The sequence below is a fragment of the Arvicola amphibius genome, chromosome 3, assembly GCF_903992535.2.
Source record: "Arvicola amphibius chromosome 3, mArvAmp1.2, whole genome shotgun sequence".
Classification (NCBI taxonomy): Eukaryota; Metazoa; Chordata; class Mammalia; order Rodentia; family Cricetidae; genus Arvicola; species Arvicola amphibius.
The window spans coordinates 134,284,054-134,307,594 of NC_052049.1; the positions used below are offsets into that span (position 1 = coordinate 134,284,054).

Below are 23,541 nucleotides of genomic sequence, written 5' to 3' on the forward strand. Positions count from 1 at the left end.
GCCTCCTCAGGAAGCAAGTATGCACACGATACACAGACAAACCTAAAGGAAAAACACCCTAACATAAAAATTTTAAAAAGAGTCACAATGGGGATGAGACCATGGAAACAAGAGGCAGAGCATAAGAGAAACACAACCTCACCAAAATATTTTTTTGGGGGAGAGGACAGGCTTTGAGATAGGTTCTCTGTGTAGCTCTGTTTGTCCTGGAACTTGCTCTGTAGACAAGGTCAGCCTGCCATTGCCTCCCAAATGCTGGGATTAAAGGTGTGTATCACCAAAGACAGCAAATTTCTCCAAATTTTAGGACAAAGAGGCCTGAAAAAAAATTTTTTCAAATCTTTCAGACAAAAGTTTAGCAAAACAAGTGCTGGGCTGTGGTGGCGCATGCCTTTTAATTCTAGCACTCAGAAGGCAGAGGCAGGCGGATATCTGAGAGTCTGTGGCCAGCCTGGTCTACAGAGCTAGTTCTAGGACAGCCAGGACTATGCAAAGAAACCCTATCTTGAAAAAAACAAAACAATAAAACAACAAAAACAAACAAAAAGCACACAAACACCAGTGATATAGTCTGAACTCATTATTTAGCCTATGCTCGCCTCAAATTCATCATCTGCCTCAGCCTCCTGAGTGCTAGGATAACAGGTGTGCACCACCATGCCCAGCAGATGATTCACTTCTGTGTGATCGAATCCTATGGCTGCACAGCAGAACCAATACTCCTAAATAGTGCTCTGGTATGCCCAGAGGAGTGATATTCACTACAAATGAAGAAAAAGAATCAGTAAAGCTGGATATGGTGGTTCGCACCTGTTATTACAACATTTGGGAAGCTAAGACAGAAGGCAAGTTCCAGCTGCATAGTGAAACCCTGTATCTCCCCCTGCCCCCCTAAAATTCAGAGGCAAACAGAAAATAACAATATTTGTTGCCATGTTACTGTGCCTCCTTCCTTTCTTTCATACCCAAATCTTAGCCTGCAAGATTTCTCTCAGATTAGAAAGCAGCTGACAAGCCAACTACTTCCCATAGATGGTTGTTGATAATAGCTGTATTATGTCTCTCCAGTGTGTATGTTTTAAAGGGGACGGTGAAACCTTCAAGTCCCAAAGGAATTGCAGTCAAGTTAGCAGGGAATATTATTCTGAAAAATAACTTCTATCCATTTCCAAGTCACACTAAATAAATAAATTCATACTCAACAGCTGTTTACAGATGATTTATTAGACTGCCAGTCACACAGATTAGACTGACTCTTGCCCTTAAAGTGCCAACTAAGAGGCAACTGGGAGACCCAATGGGTTAAGGAGCTTGCCTCTAAACTTTGACACCAAAACTGAGGGCTTGCCATATTATTTAAGGGGAGAACTGACACCAGAGAATTGTTCCACTATAGGGGGAGAGCCATGGTCTCTCTCAATCTCTCTTTCTCCTCTCCCCCTCATCAATTCTCCCCATCTTCCCCTTCCTTCCTTCCTTCCTTCCTTCCTTCCTTCCTTCCTTCCTTCCTTCCTTCCTTCCTTCCTTCCTTCCTTCCTTCCTTCCTGGCAGAGTTTTTCTATGCAGCTTTGGAGCCTATTCTGGAACTCACTCTGTTCTGTAGACTAGGCTGGCCTTGAACTCACAGAGATCCGCCTGCCTCTGCCTCCCTAGTGCTGGGATTAAAGGCATGTGCCACCACCACTGCCTGGCTCCCTCTCCCCCTCTTAACAACATGTGCTCTAGGTATGGTGGTGCTGTGGGACAAAGGTCTTGTATCCTGTCACTTGTATTATTTTAATAAAATGCTGATTGGCCAGTAGCCAGGCAGGAAGTAGAGGCAGGGCGACCAGGCAGGAAGTAGAGGCGGGGTGACAGGAGAATTCTGGGAAGAGGAAATGCACAGTCTGCAGTTGTCATCCAGACACAGAGGAAGCAAGATGAGACTACCTTGCTGATAAAAGGTACTAAGCCACGTGGCTAACACAGACAAGAATTATGGGCTAATATAAGTTATTATATTATTATAACTCTTATGAGTTAATAAGAAGCGTGAGCTAATAGGCCAACCAGTTTATGATTAATGTCGACCTCTGTATGTTTCTTTGGGATGGAACGGTTGCAGGACCGGGAGGGACAGAAACCTCTGTCAACATGGTAGCACATAACTTTAATTTCAATACTCAGGAATCACAGACAAGTGGATCTCTGTCTGAGGCCAACCTGATCTACAAGGGGTGTTCAGGCCAGCCAAGGCTATACAGTGAGACCACATCTCAAAAGAGGGAGAGAGTATGTCTGGGGATGGTACTGGATGGCTTTAATCCAAACACCCAGGAGTCTGAGGCTGCTTGGTATACACAGCAAATTCCAGATCAGCTAAGGCTGCATAGTAAGACCCTGTCTTAGAAAACAAAAGCAAACAATTTAAAACGGGAAAGTAAAATAGAACTCTGGATAGCAGTAGTAGTCTCAAAGGGAGGAGAAATCCTAGGTAACACTCTTATTAAACTACTAAATTATTCTTGTGTGATTTTTTTAATAATATATTTTTATTTTTTGTTCAATGGTAGTTTGCCTGTGTGTATGAAGGTGTTGGGTCCCCTGGAACTAGAGTTACAGACAGTGGTGAGCTGCCATATAGATGCTGGGATTGAGCCCAGATCCTCTGGAAGAGCAGTCAGTGCTCTTAACCACTGAGCCATCTTCCCAGGCCCATATGTGGAGGTTTTGCCTGCACATGTCTGTGTACTATGGGTGAGCCTGGTGCCCAAGGAGGCCAGAAGAGGGTGTCAGAACCCGTGGAATTGGAGCTACAGATGGTTGTGAGCCACTATGTGGGTGCTAGGAATTAAACTAGGACCCTCTGGGAGGGCAGCCAATGCTCTTAACTGCTGAGCCATCCCTCCAGCCCCTCTTGTCTTCTTTTAATATCTTAACAGTACAAAAAGTCCAAAACATGTGTTCTACTTGAAAAAAAATGTTTTCTTACCACAAACCTATTAAAAGTTAAGCATAAATCTAAACATCTAATAAGCAGAAGCTTGAACCTATAAAGTCACACAAAAAATAATACAAAAAACAAGAGAAATAAGTTCTGTGGAGCCTTGATAACTGAAATGTTACTGTAGAGGTTCCTATGGAGCAGTTTGTCATAATACAATAGGAAAGTCTCCATCTTCTACCCATCTCATTAACCCTTCCTGCCCCTCCCCTCTCAAACAGTTTCACTATGTAGCTCAAGTTGGACTCTAGCCCAAGCTATGTTCCTCCTGCCTCAGCCTCCCTGGTGCTGGGGTTACAATCATGCCCCATGACAACTGGCGGCCCTTTTTATACAAGAGATCTCAAGACTATTTATTGACCAGCTCCTCAATGAAAGTAAATGACTAAGTTACTAGATATCACAGACACCTCCTTCTGAGAAGGAAACATTAAGCATTTTAAAAGAACTACTACCCCTATACTTAATTACCACCCCCAGTTGAAAAAAAATAAGCACCCAGATCTCTAAACACAGTTACGATGAAGATAAAAGCTTTGAGACAAATTATAAAAACATAAATAAAGAAAATGAATTTCAGACTTCAGGGTGAGTTCTCATCAAATGTAATAAAATCTAGCCAAGCTAGGCCAAACTAGGTCAGTTCTCTAATGGGAAAATTAAAGATGTTTAAAGAAACAGAATTGAGATTCTTGGGGTATAAATCATGCCCAAGCCAGCCCTGAACCAATAGTCTCCACCAGTTCTACTAAATTACAGAAATTCCTTCCAAGATTAAAAACACAGCTGGACCAAACATGGAAGTCTGCAATCCCAGTGAGGCAGGAGATTAAAATTCAAGAACTGCCTGGGCTATAGAGGGAGTTCTAGGCTAGCCTGGATAACATAGCAGGATCCTGTTTCGAAGCGAAACATAAAGAGGTCTGAGGTTACAGGTTAGTGGTAGAGCAGCATAATGTTTGCCAGCTTCCCATGTCCAAAATGGCCCTCATCCCAGCATTATGGAAGCCATGGAAGGAGGATCAGGTCAGTGCCAGTCTTGGCTATATTTGGAGTTTAAGGTCAGCTTGAGCTTGTGAGACCTTGTCTCAAAAACACAAGCAAGCAAACAAACAAAATGATCCAATTAAATATGATTTTTATTTTCTGCACACTGTAAGGCACAAATTCACTATTGTTGCAATCGTTTTTTAATATGTATTTTGTGTTTATGTGTACATGTGATAGGCAAGTGCTCTCCAGAGCTATGCCTACAAACAACAGCTGTACCCATTTAAAAATTTGTATTATACTTTTTGTGTGTGTATGTTGTCCACAGTATGCATGTGTAGGTTAGAGACAACCTTCCACCACGTTGGTACAAGGGACTGAACACAGATCATCAAGACTGGTGAAAAGTACCTTCACTTGCTGAGCCTTCTCAAAGAAAGTTTAAAGAAACATCATTAATAAGTTATAAAGCCTGAATGCGGAAACTTCTTTAGTAGAAAATATCAAAGAAACAAAAGAACAGGTTGCTGTTAACTCACAAGGTCAAGGCATCCCCTCTTGCCAAAGAGTTGGCCCTTAAGGCATGAGAGAGAGAGCAATATTTGTACTTTGCCCTAATATTCTCTCTGACAAAACAGGCTTTTGTCTACAGTGACCAAAATGCCTCACAGTTATCCCAGGATCTAGATAACACAGCTAGAGCTTGATACTCCGTGACAGGGATTAAGAAATGATCTCCAAGCCACAACACTGTAGAGCAAACTCTGGGGGCTGCCAGGACCAGTAACAGGGGTGGAAAGTGGGGAGCGGGTAGCCAGAGTCACCAAACCTGGGGATCAGAGGACCCACCTAGTGGAAGAAAGCAGGGGATTGTTTCTGACCTCAACACTTGGGCCTGTGGTGCTTGGCCCTACATACATGAATGTAATTAAAAAATATAAAAACGGTGGCAGCTGTTGGCTGCAGGACTAGCTCATAGAAGAGCACTAGCCTAGCTTGTGAAAGGCTCTGGGTTCAATCCTCAGCACAGGAAAGTAAAACAAACAAAACAGAGGCACTGGGGTCCACAGGCACAGTGGTATTTCTTTCCCATGTCAGTGCTGTTCTTCCTTTTCCCTCAGATGACTTACCCTGCTGCCAGCTTGAGGTCTTATTGGTCTTTTGGCTTGGCTACCATAGTGGTCTATCCTCTTAAAAACAACAACAACCAAAAACGACCCCAAAACCTAACAAGAATGTGATTTTAGGAAAAAAAAAAGTTATAAAACAGTGAGTAAAGGGGGGTGGGGGTGGGGACAGTGTTTCCCAGCCTCAGAGACCAGTTCTAAACTCTTCCTACCCCATTTCCAGTCACTACAGCCAAAGCCACAAACAACCCTTTCACTTAGAGAGCCTGCCACACACTTCTCTCTTCAGTTAACGCTGGAGCCAGGATAGGAGACTTTGTTGGCACATGCCAGCTCTTGTTTGAGCTGGTTACCACCTCAAAAGCTGCTTGGCGCAAGACCTGCCCTCTCTTTATAGAGCTTTCAAGCGCCTTTTCCTGGATTCCTCTCAAGACGCTGAGGTAGGTGACTTAATCCATTACTTTTACTTGGGCCCACCCAAGAACTTCTCTTAGAAATTATATTCTCTCGTATTAAAGGGCTTAGTAGCCATACAAACTGAAGACAAACTTAAGGATTTTATGATAAAACAAAACAAACCCTTTCAGAAGTAACTTCAGTAGGTATCAGATGAAAGGGTCATTGATTGCTGAGTGACCTCTGTGGTAACAGCAGATAAATTGGGAAGGAAGCTGCTGCTGCGGGCAACGCATCTTTACGTTCAGAGCTTATTTCTGAATCTTCATTCCAATACCCTAGTGACAGAAGTTGGAAGAAAAGTGTTTGTTTGTTTGAGACAGGATTTCTCTGTGTAACCATGGCTGTCCTGGAACTCACTCTGTAAATCAGGTTGATCTCGAACCCACAGAGATTTACCTGCCTCTACCTTTTGAGTGCTGGGATTAAAGGCTTGTGTCATCCACCACCAGAGGCTTCTGAAAGAGAAATTCTCAGACTTTTTTCCCTCCCTGCCTTCCCATCCTACGATGAATGTCACGTTTTTAGAAATTTAGAAAGAATAAAAACCTAGACAGAGCCAGGTGGTGGTGGCGCACGCCTTTAATCCCAGCACTCGGGAGGCAGAGGCAGGCGGATCTTTGTGAGTTTGAGGCCAGCCTGGTCTACAAGAGCTAGTTCCAGTACAAGCTCCAAATCTATAAAGAAACCCTGTCTCAAAAAACCAAAACAAAAAATTAAATAATTAAATAATTAAGTAAATAAGTAAATAAATAAAAAAGAGCTAGACAGACTTAATACAGTTATAGGTTGCCTGGTTCTATACTGAAAGAATTTTATTTTTTTATGGAAACAGAACATTTACAGCAAAAACTACATAAATCATACACACTCATAATGTGGTCACAGCAGTCTACCGCAAGAAACAGAGTACTGCAAGGAACAGGATGCTTCAGCAAACAGTTAACAGACATATATCCAGACAAAACACTCACCAATAAGTTTTTGTGCGTGTGAGACAGGGTCTCACTATATAGACCAGGCTGGCCACAAGCTCAAAGAGATTCACCTGCCTCTGCCCCACAAGTGCTGGGACTAAATATGTACACCACTATGTCTGGCTAATAAATATCTAAGACATAAACATTTTGCTGGGCGGTGGTGGTGCCGGCCTTTAATTCTAGCCCTTGAAAGGCAGAGGCAGGTGGATCTCTGAGTTCCAGACTAGATCTAGAGAAAGAGTTCCAGGACAGTCAAGGCTTACATAGAGACCCTGTCTCAGAAAAAAAAATTCCACCACCACCAACAAAAAGATAACTATTTTAAATTTTATTTTTATTTATGTATATATGTGTTCCCTGCTTCTCTCTGTGTGTACCACGAGTGTTCAGTGCCGGTGTGGAGGCTAGAAAAGGGCACTGTATCTCATTTGCTGGAGCTATAGGTGGTTGTGAGCCCTTGATGTGGGTACCATGAACCAAACCTGGGTAGTTTCAACCACTCAAACTCCAAAGGGCTGCAATGCCTATTTAACAAATCAAGGCAGAACTGGCCTTCAGGTTCACCCAGCTTCCCTCAGTCCCTACCTGTAGGGTATGGCTGGCATGCCATCCCTCAGAGGCTCTTCCCTATATACTCCAGACATTTTGGTTACCCATCCTTTTTGGACCTTTGGCCTCCTGGCTGCTGCACCTGGTTCACCTCTTACCACATGACCCAGCTCAAGTCATATCCACTCCGGTCTCTCCCAGATATTTCTGCTCTCCCTCTTATCTGCAATAAACCTTCTCCACTAAATCTGAGTAGTCACGTCCTTTCCTTTCTTTTTTATTTCTTTTTTTTTCATTCAGTCTCAGCCAGACTTTATATTTTATAATGGTAATGTTCTAAACACTGATCTCTGACTCTGGACTGAGGTCATATTCAGTGAGCTTGTAAAAAAGGGGGGGCAGTATTGTTGCATATGGTGGCAAATACCTGTAATTCTAGCACTCTGGAAGATGAAGGAGAATCACGAGTCTGAGGCTCTTACATAGCAATAGTGTTGGGGACAATTAGTACTTCATTTTATTCTAGTACTGTATTTTAGTCACCACCACTGTTTGCTATCCTTTAGCTGTTTAGTATCACAGTTCTTCCAAATCCCCTCCCTTTATCCATCTTTTGGGGGAGGAGGGAAGAAAACAAAACAAAACAACAACAACAACAACAACAAAAAAACCCTTCCAGTACAGTTCTGCAGCAGTCTTAGCTATAATGTGAAGGCCCTGAGTAAAATATGCATTACCCTTCCCATACCCACACAGAAAAGAAAGCATCTTCATCTTATAAAAGGTAAGAAGCAACTACCTGGAGCTTTTCAAATGGACACAATTTGCAGTTCTGGAAACTGTGCTCTGTCTAGTAAAACTGCTTTCCCAGCAAATGCAAACTGTGCTCTTATTCCCCCATGTGATATGACATTATGCCATACTAAGAACTAAGAACACTTAGTTCTTCATCAGGAAAAATTTAAAATCTCCAGCCCCACAGGACTGACAGGTGAACTAATCGACCAAATAGCAACCTAAATCTCAATAGCTCTAATGTTCTGGATCCATCTTTCTCTCAAGCCTTCTTGGAAATCAGTAGGAGTTACAATATTATACTATCTATCATAAAACGATATCTGCTATGTATTTCAGGCAATAAATTTTCAAGGTCTCTAAGGATAGCCTTTCTCCTTAATTTCATAACATCCTTCTATCTCTGTAGCTCACAGCTAGGAATAACATTAGAAACAGGTCTTTTTGGATAAAAGGTCTTGTGTTGCCCAACTTGGTCATTAACTCCTGGAGCTCAAGTGACTTTCCCACCTCAGATGAGACTCCACGTACATATGACTGTGAAGACAATTTCTGAATATTTAACATCTAAGTACTTGAATACTGAAGCGTCCTTATCTGTTTAACTGCCACAGTAATTTTAAGAGGTGAGTGCATACATTACAGTTGAGAAAGGGGAAGCTTGAAAAGGTAAATATTTTGAGTTTTTCTTTTTGTTCTCAAGGTTTCAAACCCTAAGTTGGTGATAAAAACCAAATAAAATAAAAGTAAAAAATGTTCTAAGTTCCAAACCCTTAGTTAATCTCTCCAATTTGAGGCACCTCAATTTGTCAACGAAGAGAAAAGATAATCTATACAGCAAAGGGGGAAAAAACAAACTATGGCCCAGGGCTACTTTCTGTGTGTGTATGGGGGTTAGGGGTAGGGTGGTTCGAGTCAGAGTTTCTCTGTAGCCAGAGCTACAAATCTGGCTGTCCTGGAACTCACTCTGTAGACTAGGCTGGCATTGAACTCAGAGAGACCCATCTGCCTCTGTCTCCACCTCCTGAGTGCTGGGATTACAGGTGTGTGCTGCTACAACCGGTTCCAGGGTTATATTTTACCCATTATTGTTTTTGGTAAATTTCATTTTCACTTAAAAGATTTTTAATACTTATTTTCATTTATGTATGGGTATTTCTGCCCATATGTATGTTTGTGTGGTATGTGCACACAGAGGTCACGGAGGCCAGAAAATGACACCTGATTCTATGAAATTGGAGTTAGAGGTTGTGAGCCATCATGTGGGTGCTGTGAACTGAACCTGGGTCCTCTGCAAGAGCAGCAAGTGCTCTTAACAGATAGGGCATCTCTCTGACCCCTCATTTTCACTTTTAAGAAGGAGACACGGTAATAGTGGATCTGAAACTTGAATATCAGTCAATATAGAACAGCTAATGTTTGGGGGTTTTGTTGTTTCTTTTACAAACAGGTTCTACTACAAAACTACTTACCTTGAACTCTCAAGCTCCAGCCCCATCAGAGTCCCAAGTGTTGGGATTACAAATAGGTACCACAACAGCAGGCAGGAGAGCTAATGTTAAAATGCAAATGGTGGGAAACTGAGACCAAGGGATACCCTGATATCTTGGGCTGAAGTTTGACACTGGCCACAAAGGCTGCTGATACTGAAGGGCATAGGGCTGCTTTCATTTTCACCTTAGTTACCACTTCACGTGAAAACACTTCTCAGGAGTATTTTCAAAGGAAAAACATGAAGGGCTTAAAAATACCCCCAGGGTCTAAAACTACAGGATTTCCCTCCTTGCCTCCTTCTTCCTTCCCTCCCTTCCATTTCTGTTCTGAAGCCAAAAATGAAAGGTACCACTGACATGAGGGCCATGAAGATTCAAGACCAAGAAAGAATTACAGACAGATACATAGAGAGTGAGCAAGAACCCTTTTACCATGTCAATATTTTTTCTTCATACTGGAAAAAAAAAAAACAAAACTTTCCTGTTAGTATCCTATAGCAAAAGAAAATGCTAAAAGAAAAGAGGTCACTTTGTAATACCGACCCCCATAATGGAGATACACTCTTTAAGATCTATTATATCTTATTATTTATATTTATGTGTGGGTGTCTATATAAATACCAGATGTGTGTGGTGCCAGCAGAGGCCAGAAGAGGGCGTTAGATCTCTTGCAGCTGAACGGGGGTCCTCTGTAAGAGCAGAAAGTGCTCTTAACTGCTAAGCCGTAACTCTAGTCCCCTTAAGTGTAATTTTATCCTATAAATAGAAAATTTCAAAATGTTCTAAGTTACCCTCCCTAATTCTCTTCCAGTACAGTATTCTGTTCTCTATCTCACATGAACTTTTCCTCTTACTGAGAAAGATCTAGAATCTAAGGCAACATAAGCACTGACACCACTATCATCCAGGATGAATAACTTCAAAAGACAGCATTTGATACGAACATCTCCTCAGACAGCCAAAGACATTTATGTAGGTGCTCTCATCCATGAGTAAACTGTATCAAGAGAAATATACTTTAAAATATTAATATGGACTGGCACCTTCCTAATGCTAATTCTTCCAAGCCCATTCTAATGGTACAACTGGGAAATTAACCGAAGAGGAAAGCAATCTTCCCTCTGCTCTCTCCTCAGACACTCCTCCTCCATAGCATTGCCGTACAGAATCATTCTATACAAATACAGAGATAAAGCATGCTCTCACACACAAATAACTCTCAGCAGGATCCAAAAATCAAAGCCTAACCCCATGGTTTTTAACCGAGCAAGTCCAATTTTCTTCTTTGTAGCTCTTGACACATGCTGGCGAGAAGCCGTCTGGATTTTTTCTGCCTCGTTCCTGCACCAGAAGGCTCTGCACTGCAGGTCAGAGGATGATAAGGAAATGAACAGTGTAATTTCGAAGGCCTCTGAACACAACCCTGTCAGCAGCTCTGGAGGCAGGTTACTCAAGCATGGCTTGAAGAGTGCGAATCACAGAGAGGAGGACTCAGGCAGTCAGCAGTGGCAGATCTCAGCTGTGTGTGTTATTGCCACCTCTAGCCTGAAAGCACAGGCCCTGCTGCCTCCCTGGATAAGCCCTGCTGGTAAAAGCTCTTATACCCAAATGACAAAAATACAAATTCACATCAGGGAAGGGAAATTAAGGACTAGGACTTAAATTCTATTTTTTCTTGCACGCTTATGTAGCAACAAAAGCACTGTTCTTCCATTCTCTGCCATGACTGTATATGCTGGCAGACCCACAGCAACATCCATCCAACATACTCCACACCATTCCAGAGATTCGGCCAAAAAGAAATGCAATTCTCATAAAAATCTGAAAACAATTAGGCCACTTCAATACATCAGAAAATTATTTTTTGGTTTGTTGACCCTGTAGAACAAACATAACATCAGCCCAGGCTTGGAACTTTTTTTGAACATAGTGCTGAAAATCTTAGCCAATGTTTATCTTTTCCTGCTGGGCTTCATGCACAGTGGACTACTGCTATATTTCAGACCATTATTGCCCAGAACAGACTAACATATACTTCAACTTAAATTTTTTTCTAAGAATTACTGAATGCTGCCTATGTGTTACATATTCTAAGTGTTTTCTTTGAGCTAACTAATGTAATTTTTTGTTTGGTAAACAAGATTTTGCTGTGTAGTTTTAACTATCCTACAACTTCCAATGTGTACCAGGCTGACCTTGAACTCACAGAGATCTGCCTGCCTCTGCCTTCCAAGTGTCGGGATTAAAGATGTGTGCCACGAGGCCCAACAACTAATTATCTTGGAATAACCTATGTGCACACTCTTATTTCCCATGAGACAGCTGCCGCAGAACAGTTAAATAACTTGGTCAAGATTCAGAAGCACAGAGCTGAGATATAAACTCCAGTAGTCAGGCTACAAAGCACATTCTTTAAATAAGAAGAAAAAAACACTAGAAAGAGGGGACAAGGAGGAGAGTGAGTGTGTGTGTGCGCGCGCATGGATGAACACACGTGACTTAGGTGTTGAGGAAAATCTGAAATTCACTTCTCTTCTATCATGAGGGTTCAGAGAATCAAACTCAGATCATTAGATTTGCCAGGGATCCTTTACCTTGCCAGTTCCAGAGTATACTCTCAATCACAAAATCATACACAAAACGATGTGAAATTTACCTTAAAGATGGTTTTTAAAATTAGAAATGGCTCCCAATATGTACCTCATAAAGAAAACGTACAAAGGTTCACAAAGTTCTTTAATATATACAGCAATTATTTGAACAAACTTGAAAGTGAAGATTTCTGGGTTCTTTTTTGTTTGTTTGTTTTTCAAGACTGTGTTTCTTTGTAGCTTTGGAGCCTGTCCTGGAACTAGCTCTTGTAGACCAGGCTGGCCTTGAACTCACAGTGATCCTCCTGTCTCTGCCTCCTGAGTGCTGGGATTAAAGGTGTGCGCCACTACTGCCAGGCGATTTTTGGGTACTTATCCCCCAAAAAACTATGCAGTAGATCTGGTATACGATCAACAATTTACACTTAAAAATAAAACAAAATAAACCTGTGTGTATGTGTGCATGTGATATGATATGTACCTATGACTGTGGGCACATGCATCTCAGAACAAATACAGAGGTAAAAGGATAACTTTCTGGAGCCAGTTCTCTTCCACTGTAGGTTCTGAAGTGGCAGGGGTGGGGTTAGGGAGGTGGGCTTGAACTCAGGTAGTGAGGCTCTCCTGACAATGATTTTTTTTTTTAATCTTTCTCGAGACAGGGTTTCTCTGTAGCTTTGGAGCCTGTCCTGGAACTAGCTCTTGTAGACCAGGCTGGCCTCGAACACTCAGAGATCCGCCTGCCTCTGCTTCCCGAGTGCTGGGATTAAAGGCGTGCACCACCACTGTCCAACTAAATTGTAATTTTTTTTTTTTTTTGAGACAAGGTTTCTCTGTAGCTTTGGTGCCTGTCCTGGAACTTGCTCTTGTAGACCAGGCTGGCCTTTTACGTGTATGCTGCTAACTCTAAGAAAGGAGGAACCATCTTTGCTTTACTCATCAGTATATATATTCCATCCCAAGTGTGGTACCTATAATCTAAGATATAGTCATCGAATGTGCGAAGGAAAGAAACAATGGCATCCAGCAGCACATCTTCTCTCCATACAACCGTAATCCCAGCACTTTTATTTAACTCCATCTCTGAGTTCAAGGTCAGCCTGGTCTACAGGAAGCTCAAAAACAGCCAGAACTACATAGAGAAACCCTGTCCCAAAAAACAACAACAGTACTCTCTGGGCCAGTGAAGATGGTTCAGCAAGTAAGGAGACCTTTCTGATTTTTAAGTCTGATGACTTGAGTTTGATCCTGGGACCCACGTAGTAAAAGGAGAGCACTGACTCCTGTAACTTGTTCTCTGACCTCCATACATGTGCAGTCCCCTCCCAAATAAGTAAATATGTAAAAACAAGCAATTAATACTCATACTGTCTTTGTCTATCAGTGATGTGTTCTGGTAAGCAGCACTGGACAGGGTCATCTGCTGATGTAACTGCCAAACAGGAAAGGAACTAGCATTAAAGGACTGTTTAGTCACATAAAACTCCTATAGTCACACGGGATGAATAAATCCTAAAGTCTACATAATATGACTATAGTTTAAAGCACTAGAAGAAAATAATTTGAAACACAAAGAAATAATAAATATTAAAGGAGACAGAAATGCTAATTAACCTTACTTGGTTATTATACATTGTATAAATATATCAAATTAAGACTGTATTCCTTAAGATGTGAAATTGATGTCAATTCACAAAAGAGCCTGGCTGTGCCTCAATGACTTCAGTAAAAATTTGGCTGAAAGAAATACTTTGGCATATACACATCGAAATGAATCAAGTTCAAAGAAGCAGTTTAAAAGCAATTATCCCTCTCCTACAAAAGACACATATGCCCTATCTATGAATGATCCTTCCTTTTTTTTTCTTTTTAATTTGTATATCCAGATATGTGTGTGTACAAGTGTGTGGGGACCAGAAGACAACCTTGGTTGTTATTCTCAGGACTGCTGTTCACCTCCTTTAAAACAGGGTTTCTCATTGGCTTGGTGTTCACAAATATGTCTAGACCAGATGGCCAATGAGCCCCATAACTCTGCCTGTCTCCACTTCCTGGCACTGGTATTCCAAGTGAGCTCTGCTACCACGCTGACTTTTTATATTGGGCTTTGGGGATCAAGTTCAGGCCCTTGTGCTTTCAAGGTAAGCATACTAAACCATTGCCACTCCTCTATAATTGCTAACATTTGTGTTTGTTTGTTTGTTTTCCAGACAGGGTTTCTCTGTAGTTTTGGAATCTGTCCTGGAATTTGCTCTGTAGACCAGGTTGGCCTAAAACTCACAGAGATAGGCCTGTCTGCCTCCGGAGTGCTGGGATTAAAGGTGTGCATGCCCACCACCCAGCTAAATGCTAACTCTGTACTACCAATATCATCACTTATTTAAGAATCCTAAACTAGTCTGGGTGGTGGTGGCGCACACCATTAATCCCAGCACTCAAGAGGTAGAGGCAGGCGGATCTCTGTGAGTTCAAGACCAGCCTGTTCTATGAATCGAGTTCCACACAGCCAAGGTTACACAGAGAAACCCTGTCTTGAAAAACCAAAAAGAAATCTAGAGAAACAGAAACCATACAATTTGGTTTTCAAGGGGCTGAAAAGACAGCTCAGTGAGTGTAAAAGTGCTAGCTGTAAAAGCACGTGGACCTGGCTTGGATCCCAACACCCTTGGGGGCAGGGAAAGAGTCAGGTGATAAATACATCTCAATCAATCTCAGAGATATAGAGTCAAGGAGACAGAAGGACTGATGAATGGGCTTGTTGACTGCCAGTCAACTTCTAGGTTCACTGAGTGACCCACCCTGTCTCAAGGGAATAAAGAAGAGTACTAGAGCACGCCCAACCTTCAAGTTCCAGCACGTGTACGTACATGAACACAGACAGACAGACAGACAGACACACACACACAGAAAAAAAAACATGGTGTTAACAACAACAACAAACTGGCTTTAACCAGGTGTGGCAAGATAGCTCACACCTGTAATCCCAGCACTCAGGAGAACGAGGAAGGAGGATTGCTGTGGATTTGAAAACTGCCTGAGATACAAAGCGAATTCAAGACTCACTAGGCACAAAGATCCAGAGTCAAAGCAAAGCAAAACAAAAAAACCCCAACAAAACAAACAAAAAACAGACAAGATCTCCCACACAAGAAAGAAAGAAAGAAAGAAAGAAAGAAAGAAAGAAAGAAAGAAAGAAAGAAAGAAAGAAAGAAAGCAAGCTTCCATGTTAGTCTTCGCCTGGGAAAAGTCACATGACGTCTCAACTCTTTGCTTCCTGTCTTCAAAATGGGGAAATTGGACAAGATAATCTTTCTCTGGGCTCTCTCTGAATTACAACACCCATAAGGAAAACAAAAGCCTCTGAGTAAAAATAAAATATGCTTGTAGTTAGACAATGCAACTTGAACCCATGTAAGAATCAGCTTTTTATTTTTTTGGTGAAGGAAAACGCTTTAGGACATTTGGCTTCAGGAAACAAGGCTGACTGCTATATTGTCAATAACAGAAAAGAATGGCAAGTCAGGAGGAATGCATTAGGAAAGCCTTGGATCAGAAAGAATAAGAGACCTGATCTAGGTTGGGCAATGAAGGATTGCAACACAAAACAAATGAGCTGGAAGGCATAAACTAGAATGGGAAACTAAGGGCAAATGCTCTCTGAAGTCATAAAAGATAGAACCCAGAATTTGAAGGCATAAAAGCTAAGAGCACCCTTAACTATTCTCTTTGTATTCTGAACTAACGAGGAAAATGGTAAATAAGCAAAGCATTCTGAAAGCAGCAGAAGCTGATTCCCAAACACTGCCAAAGCCTGTGTAAAATCAAAAGCAACTGCTAAGGAAAAGGAAGATAGGGATTGCAAAATTCTAGACCCTAGCCACTAGAGCTGACTTGAATTTCTTTTTTTTAAATAAATGCCTCATCTGAAACTCCTGAACATACACCCTGACAGTCAGCACTGATAGATCACTGCTGTCTTGTTTGTGAATTCCCTTTTTCTTGCCTGTCAGACGGTGACAAAAACAGTAAACTCAGGACATTCAGATAGACGCCTGCCTTCTCCTCCCCTCCTCTCCTTCCATCCTTAACCTAACAATCTATCAATCAAGCCAAAAGCAAAGAAGCAGGCAGGAGCCAGAGGCCGCATGTGTTTATTCCTCAATATTCCCTTCCCCATCTCTTCAGGAGTGTTCAACAATTCAGGGAAACAATGGCTGCTAAGAGCCATCTCAATCTCTCCAGTAAACTCTGCCAGGAAAGTGCGGTGGAGCAAACATTGATTCCCTGAGGGGAAGTACACATCCCTGGCTTACAGAAAATTCCTCAGTCACCATGCCAGACAGTTATCATCATAGAGAAAGCTCTAAGGTAGGTAATTTGAATATTCAACCAGATTAGTTAAAGCTCAACATGGGTCAATTCTAACTAGTACCACAAACTCCTCTCCTATTTGGAAAGGGGGGGGCAGTTGGTAAGATGGCTCAGTGGTGACAATCCAATTTCAGTTCCCAGAACCCACGGGGTGGCTAACAAATTTTAATTCCAGTTCCAGAGAATTCAACACCTTTTCTGGCCTCTCTGGGTGCTGAATATATGTACACAGACATATATTCAAGCGAAACACCCATATACATAAAATAAAGCTTGAAGAAGCAAAAAAAAAAAAAAAAAAAAAAAAAAAAAAAAAAAGGCAAGAAAGGATGTGATGCCTTAGTCAAGATATCTTCCACAATTTGGGTTTCCCCTCTTCAGGATGGTTCCCAGCTTGATTACATCATACATGTTTTGCTGTTTGGGTTCTGTCAATTGTCCCTACAAAAAGTTACATTCCAAACCAGTTACATCAGAGGCAAGCCCATATTTCAGAGGGGAAAAAATCTGGAGGAAGTTTCAAAGACTCTGCTTGCAAACTAAACTACAGCACTGATCAGCACTGATCAGCACTCCCTGAGCAGTCACTGTACACAACACCCAGGGCTCCAAGTTCTCAGAAGCTGATGCTCCCTGTAAAGCTCCTATCTTTTCATTCTTATCTACCTCTCCTACCCATGTGCTCTGGGATGAGACCCAGGCCCTGTGCATTCTGGCCAACAACCACTCTTCCACTGAGCTACAACCCCAGACCCTTTCTTTTCTTTCACTTTGTCTCCTCCCCTCTTTCCATTCCAGAAATGCTTTTTCCTTGCAGAGTGTGTTCATCTCCTAGCAACTTCCAAACATTTACTTAAATATTTTATTAATCAAAAACACCTTTGAGCAAGTGTGCCCAAACAGGGTTCCAGAGTAACAGGTAAGGATTTTTAGAAAAAACAGACTCGGTCAGGTAGGCAGTTTATGCTAGTCATCTCAGCACTACAGAGGCAGGCGGGAAGATGAGGGCCTCAAGTTCTAGCAGACAGTGGTGGTGCACGCCTTTAAATCCACCCAGCACTCGAGGCAGAGGCAGGTAGATCTCTTTGAGTTTGTGGCCAGCTTGGTTTACAAAGTGAGTTCCAGGACAGCCAGGTCAGGGCAACACAGAGAAACCCTGTCTTGAAAACACAAACAAAACCAACTACCCAATCTTGTTCTATGTAGTAAGTTCCAGGCAAGCCAGGGTTACATAACAAGATCTATATGAAAAGAAAAATACAACGATAAAAGTAAACTTGTGCTTATAGTAATACTGAACTGCACAACAAATCGTATGCTTCTCAAAATACTTCCAAGAAATTATTTTCTCCCAAAATATGAAGCACTACCACTCTCTCTTTCATCTGTCATTCGACTGCTCCTTTCTTTGTATATCAGTGAGGTAACGCTTACAAAGTTACATTAAGGGGTAAAACTTGATAGTACCAAGATGTAGTAGCTAAAGGTACAGTATCTTTCAGGACATTCAGCTTAAAGGTGGCCACCTAATCTAAGCACCTATAAGAGAAAAAACAGTCCATTTCTTTATTAAAGAAAATCATGAACACTACACAAAGTTAAGCAATATTAATTAATCCTTTCACCCACAGATTGCAATTGAATTTAGAAGATTCCAACACAAGTACTCAAAATGAAGATCATCCTCAGAAATACCTTTCCACACAGGAATAACAATGATTGTGAACATGGACTTCCTGAAACCAGATGTAGGAAGCAATCTAATGGGCCTGGAACAGTAGCAAGAACTCCTGGTATTCCCAGGCCTCCTTAAAACAGCATTATCCATCTGCACCCCAGAGAAAATGACAAATCACAACCAGCACAGGATAAACCGTGCCAATAACCAGCTGGAACTTGACTCTACTGAGGTGGACTACAGCATCTGCCACCCAAACACAGGCAGCCTCTCTGGCAGCTGCCACTGGAAAAGGAGAATCAACCATTGTGTTATATAACTGGAAGAAATTCACAGCCCTGTTACCAAAAGTACCCAGATGTTGCTAAAAGCCACAGATGTGCCAGAGACAAAGACCGAAATCCCTACAGCAAAAAACAAAACAAAACAAAACAATAACAATAACAAAAAAAAAAAAAAACAAAACCAAGCTACCATTAAAATCCAGGCAATAAGAGGGCACCACTACCCAAATACATATATCCAGCCTTTATTTATTAACACTTACACATGGAAATAGGTATTCCCTGCTGCAGCTGATGTAATTACAGGGAAATCAATTTATGCTGCATCTGCTGCGATCAGCTGAATGCATAGGGTGAACACAGCAAAGCAGAAAATCAAGAGCCAAAGAACAGCTCATCAATAGGCCAGCTGCTTTGTAGGAAACTGTAGGCTGCTCAAGTTTGAGGCAGCCTGAGGTGACCCTAACTGGAAACTACTGTACTATAGCCCTACAATCTTCATTTCCTGAAACATCAACTAAGATCACTTTCCTGGAGGGAGGGACTTAGTCCTAATGCCTCCCGGGGCTGTAGACACCTATGCTTCCAAGTCAAGCAGCAGAGGAGGTATCATTACACTATTTGGCAGCAATAAAACCACCAGGAGACTTTGATTTCCGATGGTTGCAGGAGATAACTGGCAGACAGGAATACTTTTAGGGGCCAAAGAATCTTTCTAGGCCAAACTTTCAAAGCTACACAGTAACTCATAAGGCCTGATACGTGTTATATAGTATAGTCAGTACCTCCTGCCCCTTGCTTACTAGACTGGTATCTATATCGATATTTTTTTGGTAGCTACCAATAGAAAACTTAGCAGATATGCCATGACAATTAACTCTTTGTCCTTTCAGAGACCCAGCAGTACCATTTACTCCATTAAGCACATCATTCAGGGGGTTTGAGAGACGGCTCACCAGTTAAGAGCACTGACTGCTTTTCGGGAAGTTCATTCCTAGCACCCACATAGCGGCTCACAACTGTTAACTCCAGTTTCAGGGGATCTGACACCAATGCACATAAAGTTAAAAAAACAAAAGCAAAAAAAACCATCATCTTAAACATGTAACCTACAGTCTACTACATTTATCAACTATTATGATTCTGATAATGAAATTTCAGTCAAGCAGGAAATAACATGAAGATTAAATGCCAGCCTCTAACAAGTGTCTGACATGTGACAATAACAAGATGTGAGAAAATTCATTCTACCAAGTAGCTGACCCCCAAACAGAAACTGTATTCCAAGAGGTCTAAGCCTGCTGCAAATGACTCTGTAGGGAATCCTTTAATTTGGAACAAAATCACATTATCATTACCAGCTGCTCTGACCTTGTAATTGGTCATTACCCACAAACTAATGAGCTTCCCACAGAGTGCACACAACAGTTGGCAGTTAGTCCAGGGCAGTTCTGACCAGCCGTGGGAAGTCAGATCTGGCCACCTCTTACCTTTTCAGACTTGACTTTCTTTAGAGGCCGACACTCATTCTCCCCTTCCTCTGGATCCGGCTTAGTTCCCAAAGGATTGAGTGCTGCCCCAGGTTCAATAGCTATACTCCCAAGTGGCTCCATGGTTCCTGTATCCATCCCTGCACTTCCGTCATACTGACCACCCCGTCCTCCCAAGGGAACTTGCTGGAGGACCCCAGGATCCTTTTCCGAACAAGTCCCCACTCCTTCACTTCTCTCCTTCTTGCTCTTAGATGAGCTGTTCTCTTTTTCCTTTTTGGAGCCAGCTATACTGCGTGACGCCTTAGCAGTCTTCTCTGAGCCCTTGGGGCCAATAGCAGCAACCAGGCCTCCTGCACTGGTACCATCTCCCGAGCGACCCTGCACTTCTTTCTTGTTTGCTGCTCCCTCACTTGGAGAGAACAAGGAAGTCCCTGGAGAGGGCTTACTAGTGTCTTTGCCACTCTTATTCCTTTTGGATTTTGATTTGCCTTCCTTCCCTTGAGGACCTGGCACTGGGGTCACAAACTTGATGTTGTCTGGTAGTGTGGCCACAGCGTTGGGAGCTGGTATCCCCACCTCCTTTGAGCCTGACATTTCCAGTTTCTGCTGGTCCTTTTCCAGATCGGCGTCCAGGTCAATGATGAGATTCCCTACTCCAATGTCCCATTCATCCCCACTGTCGTACGTCTCAACCGGGTTTGCATCCACTCCTTTCCCTCCGGAGGCTCCACTGCTCAAGGACATCTTAGAGTCAACGTCCCACCTCAAGATTCAAGGCTCTTCCTTGCCCCCAGCTTTCCTATTTTCAGCTTCAGCTATGTTCTCAAACCTGCCTCCTTGGCCAGTACATGTCCAGTGGACAACATCATTGCTGGAAAAAGAAAATTTTAAAAATCCGTTAAAGAAAACAATACAGGCAAGGAGATAGACTGAAATAAACTCCCATACAAAATGGACCTTCCTGTGTGGCTATCATACCTCAGTGGGCAAGACAAGCTCAGTTGTATTTCCAACCATGTCACGATGGACCTAGAGAAGGTAATTCCTACTCCATCTCCTCAGGGAAGAATACAGTATTTCTAGGTGCCCAAGATTCTGTGGCGTTAACTAGTAGTCCTTTACAATTAGTTCCCCCTTCCTGAAAGACTTCTGCTACTACTGCCAGCTGGTAATCCTGCTTGAATCAGTACAGGCCCAAGCACATCACAGATTGAAGTTGCAACAACTCTGCTCACACCCCCTTTCTGCTAGCTACTTGAATTATCAGTGACTCAGAACATGATCTAGCAAAAGCCTTAACAGCTCTCTGCTAACAGCCAATCCCTACTAAAAATAGTGTACAGATTCCTTGTCATTCTAGCATTTAAGAAAAAAGCCTTATTATGGTTAAGGGAAATAAAAAAGAAGGCAGACTAGGAAAAATGCAAATTCAGTGTGTAACCGCAACCAGAGGGAATAATTCTCAGAGGGGACTGAACTTATGACTTAAGCCCAGAGAAGTTACAAAGTCCTTATCAAACTCTAGGCTGGCAATCACATCCACAAAGCAGGGTTCAATACAGCCTTTCACGCTAAAATATCTAGGAAGAAAAATATTTTCCTTGACTCTGCGGAAAGCCTATCTCCTGAAAGTAGAGTGATTCTTTCTTTGATATGGTAAAATTTAAAGAACCAACTTGAAAACACCACAGCTTTACCCAACATAAAACAGAGCCTGGCTTTAAAAGGATAATTTATGTCTCTCCACTGTCTTCGGGTTTAGGAGACCTAGAGGGAAACATCATCTAGAAAACCCAGCAACCAATGTGCACCATCCAGGAACTACTTTACGATAAAGCCAAAAGTTTGTTCTTACTTATTCCTTTATGTACTATCTTTCTGTATCTGTTTAGAAAACAAAACAAAGTTTTATAACACAATTGTGTATAAAGAGCAATCCAGTGATATCACAGAATATTCTGGAAAGTGATTATTTTAAAAGTAAATGATTCGCAGAGAACAAGGTAAGACTTTCCTCCTATTCTGTCATAAAAGTGTCTACAAAATTAGGGTCGTGAGGCCAAAAAAAAAAAGTCATTCTAGAACAGGGCTGTACTAAGTGAACACATGCAAGTAACTGAGATTTTAAGCAAGAAGTAATACACCTTAATCTTCAGTTTAGCTTTAGATTTGAGAAGCACACCCATTAATTAAGTAAAAAATTTATTGTCAACAGCAATCAATTACTATTTATTAGCAAATATTAAGTCTACACAAACCTTGCTTTCCATAGAATGAGCTCAAGTAAGGGTGGGAGAATAAGACATAACAACTAAGAGAAGAAAAATTACCCCATTAAAGGCAAAGGAAATATAACCCCTGAAAAGTCAGAGAGATGAGGATTTTCAAAGTGACCTAATAATTCTAAAGAAATGTTTAGTGAACTATCTAGAATTTTTAATATTCAAGAAGACTTGGGTTGCAAGAGTAGTAAAACAGATATTTGTTCATTCACCTGATGTTCTTAAAACTTGCCAGGTAGTGGTAACACACACCTTTAATTCTAGCACTTAGGTGGCAGAGGCAAGCAAATCTCTGGGTTCGAGGCTAGCCTGGTTTGCAGAGCTAGTTCTAGACAGCCAGAGCTACACAGAGAAACCCTGTCTCAAAAAACAAAACAAACCAACCAACCAAACAAACAACAAAAGTGCAGAAATAAAACTTATTCCCTAAGATACACCAAACATTAAACAAATGTTAGAAATATAGCAACAAATCACAATGAACGAAACAACAGAATGTGGTATTGGAAACAATTCTATAAGGGCGAAGGGCATTTTTAGGAAAGGGAATGCTAAACTGAATTCCTACTGAAGAGGATTATATCAGCACAGATCTTCGGCAGCTGATAATGCATCAAGTTGACACTCTCTTTAACTGTGGCTAGGGTTAACATCTACTCCACATTAATTAAGAGTTTACTTCCCATCTCCAGAGCTACATTATTATCGGTGTGTAATTTAGCCACTCACTAATGACCACATGTAGTTTTATCCTTGAAAACACTATAACTTTCCTTACATTCAAGAGAATTTTCTCTATAAATTAGGATGGTAATAAAGAGACTGGAGGAGAGAAAAGGAAAGCATAAACATAAAATGAATGGGACCTGCTAAGAGTTCTTTTTTCACTAAACTGGCTGACGTATATAAGAGCAGGATGAAGCATGCCAATAAGGAAGAAAAGCTGTAAAAAGGTAACAGTCTGAAATGAAAAGATATAACTTAGTTGAAAGGACAAAAGGACATCCCACTAGGGAAGAGAAGAGGGAAGCAGAGGGTAGTAAAGTGCTTGCTTATACAGAAAGAAAGGAAGATGCAAATTCAAGCTTAGTGTCAATTAAAACCACAACAATCAAAAAAGCACAAAGATAAATCTATGCAATAAGATCACATAAAGTTATTTTTCCAGAATGCACAGAGAATGAACAATAAAGACAAAATAATAAAGGAAACAGAGAGAAGGGGAGAAAAGCAACCTACCAAAGATAAAATACAGGGATAACACATTGAGAACAAAGACCTTGCATGCAAACTGAAAATGGTCAATAAATGTTCAGCAAATTCATTTGTTTAGAGAGACAGAATCTCAAGCAGCCCAAGATGGCTTCAAATTTGCTATGTAACTGAAGATGGCCTTGAACTTTGACCCTCATCCGCTGACTTGGACAGGAGAAGCAGGTACCACACACTTAGCCTTTTTTTTTATTCTT

At 41.5% G+C, this 23,541-nt stretch overlaps 1 protein-coding gene across 3 annotated transcripts in view; it reads right to left on the minus strand.

The window, feature by feature from the left end:
• Positions 1 to 23,541, minus strand: part of Znf609 (zinc finger protein 609) — a 133,106-nt gene that overhangs the window by 79,001 nt on the left and 30,564 nt on the right. For all 3 annotated transcript variants that reach the window (XM_038322445.1, XM_038322444.1, XM_038322447.2), the window contains exon 2: positions 19,788 to 20,661. In XM_038322445.1, coding sequence (XP_038178373.1) covers positions 19,788 to 20,534 — 747 coding nt within the window. In that variant the 5' untranslated portion in view covers positions 20,535 to 20,661. The remainder of the gene's footprint in view (positions 1 to 19,787; positions 20,662 to 23,541) is intronic.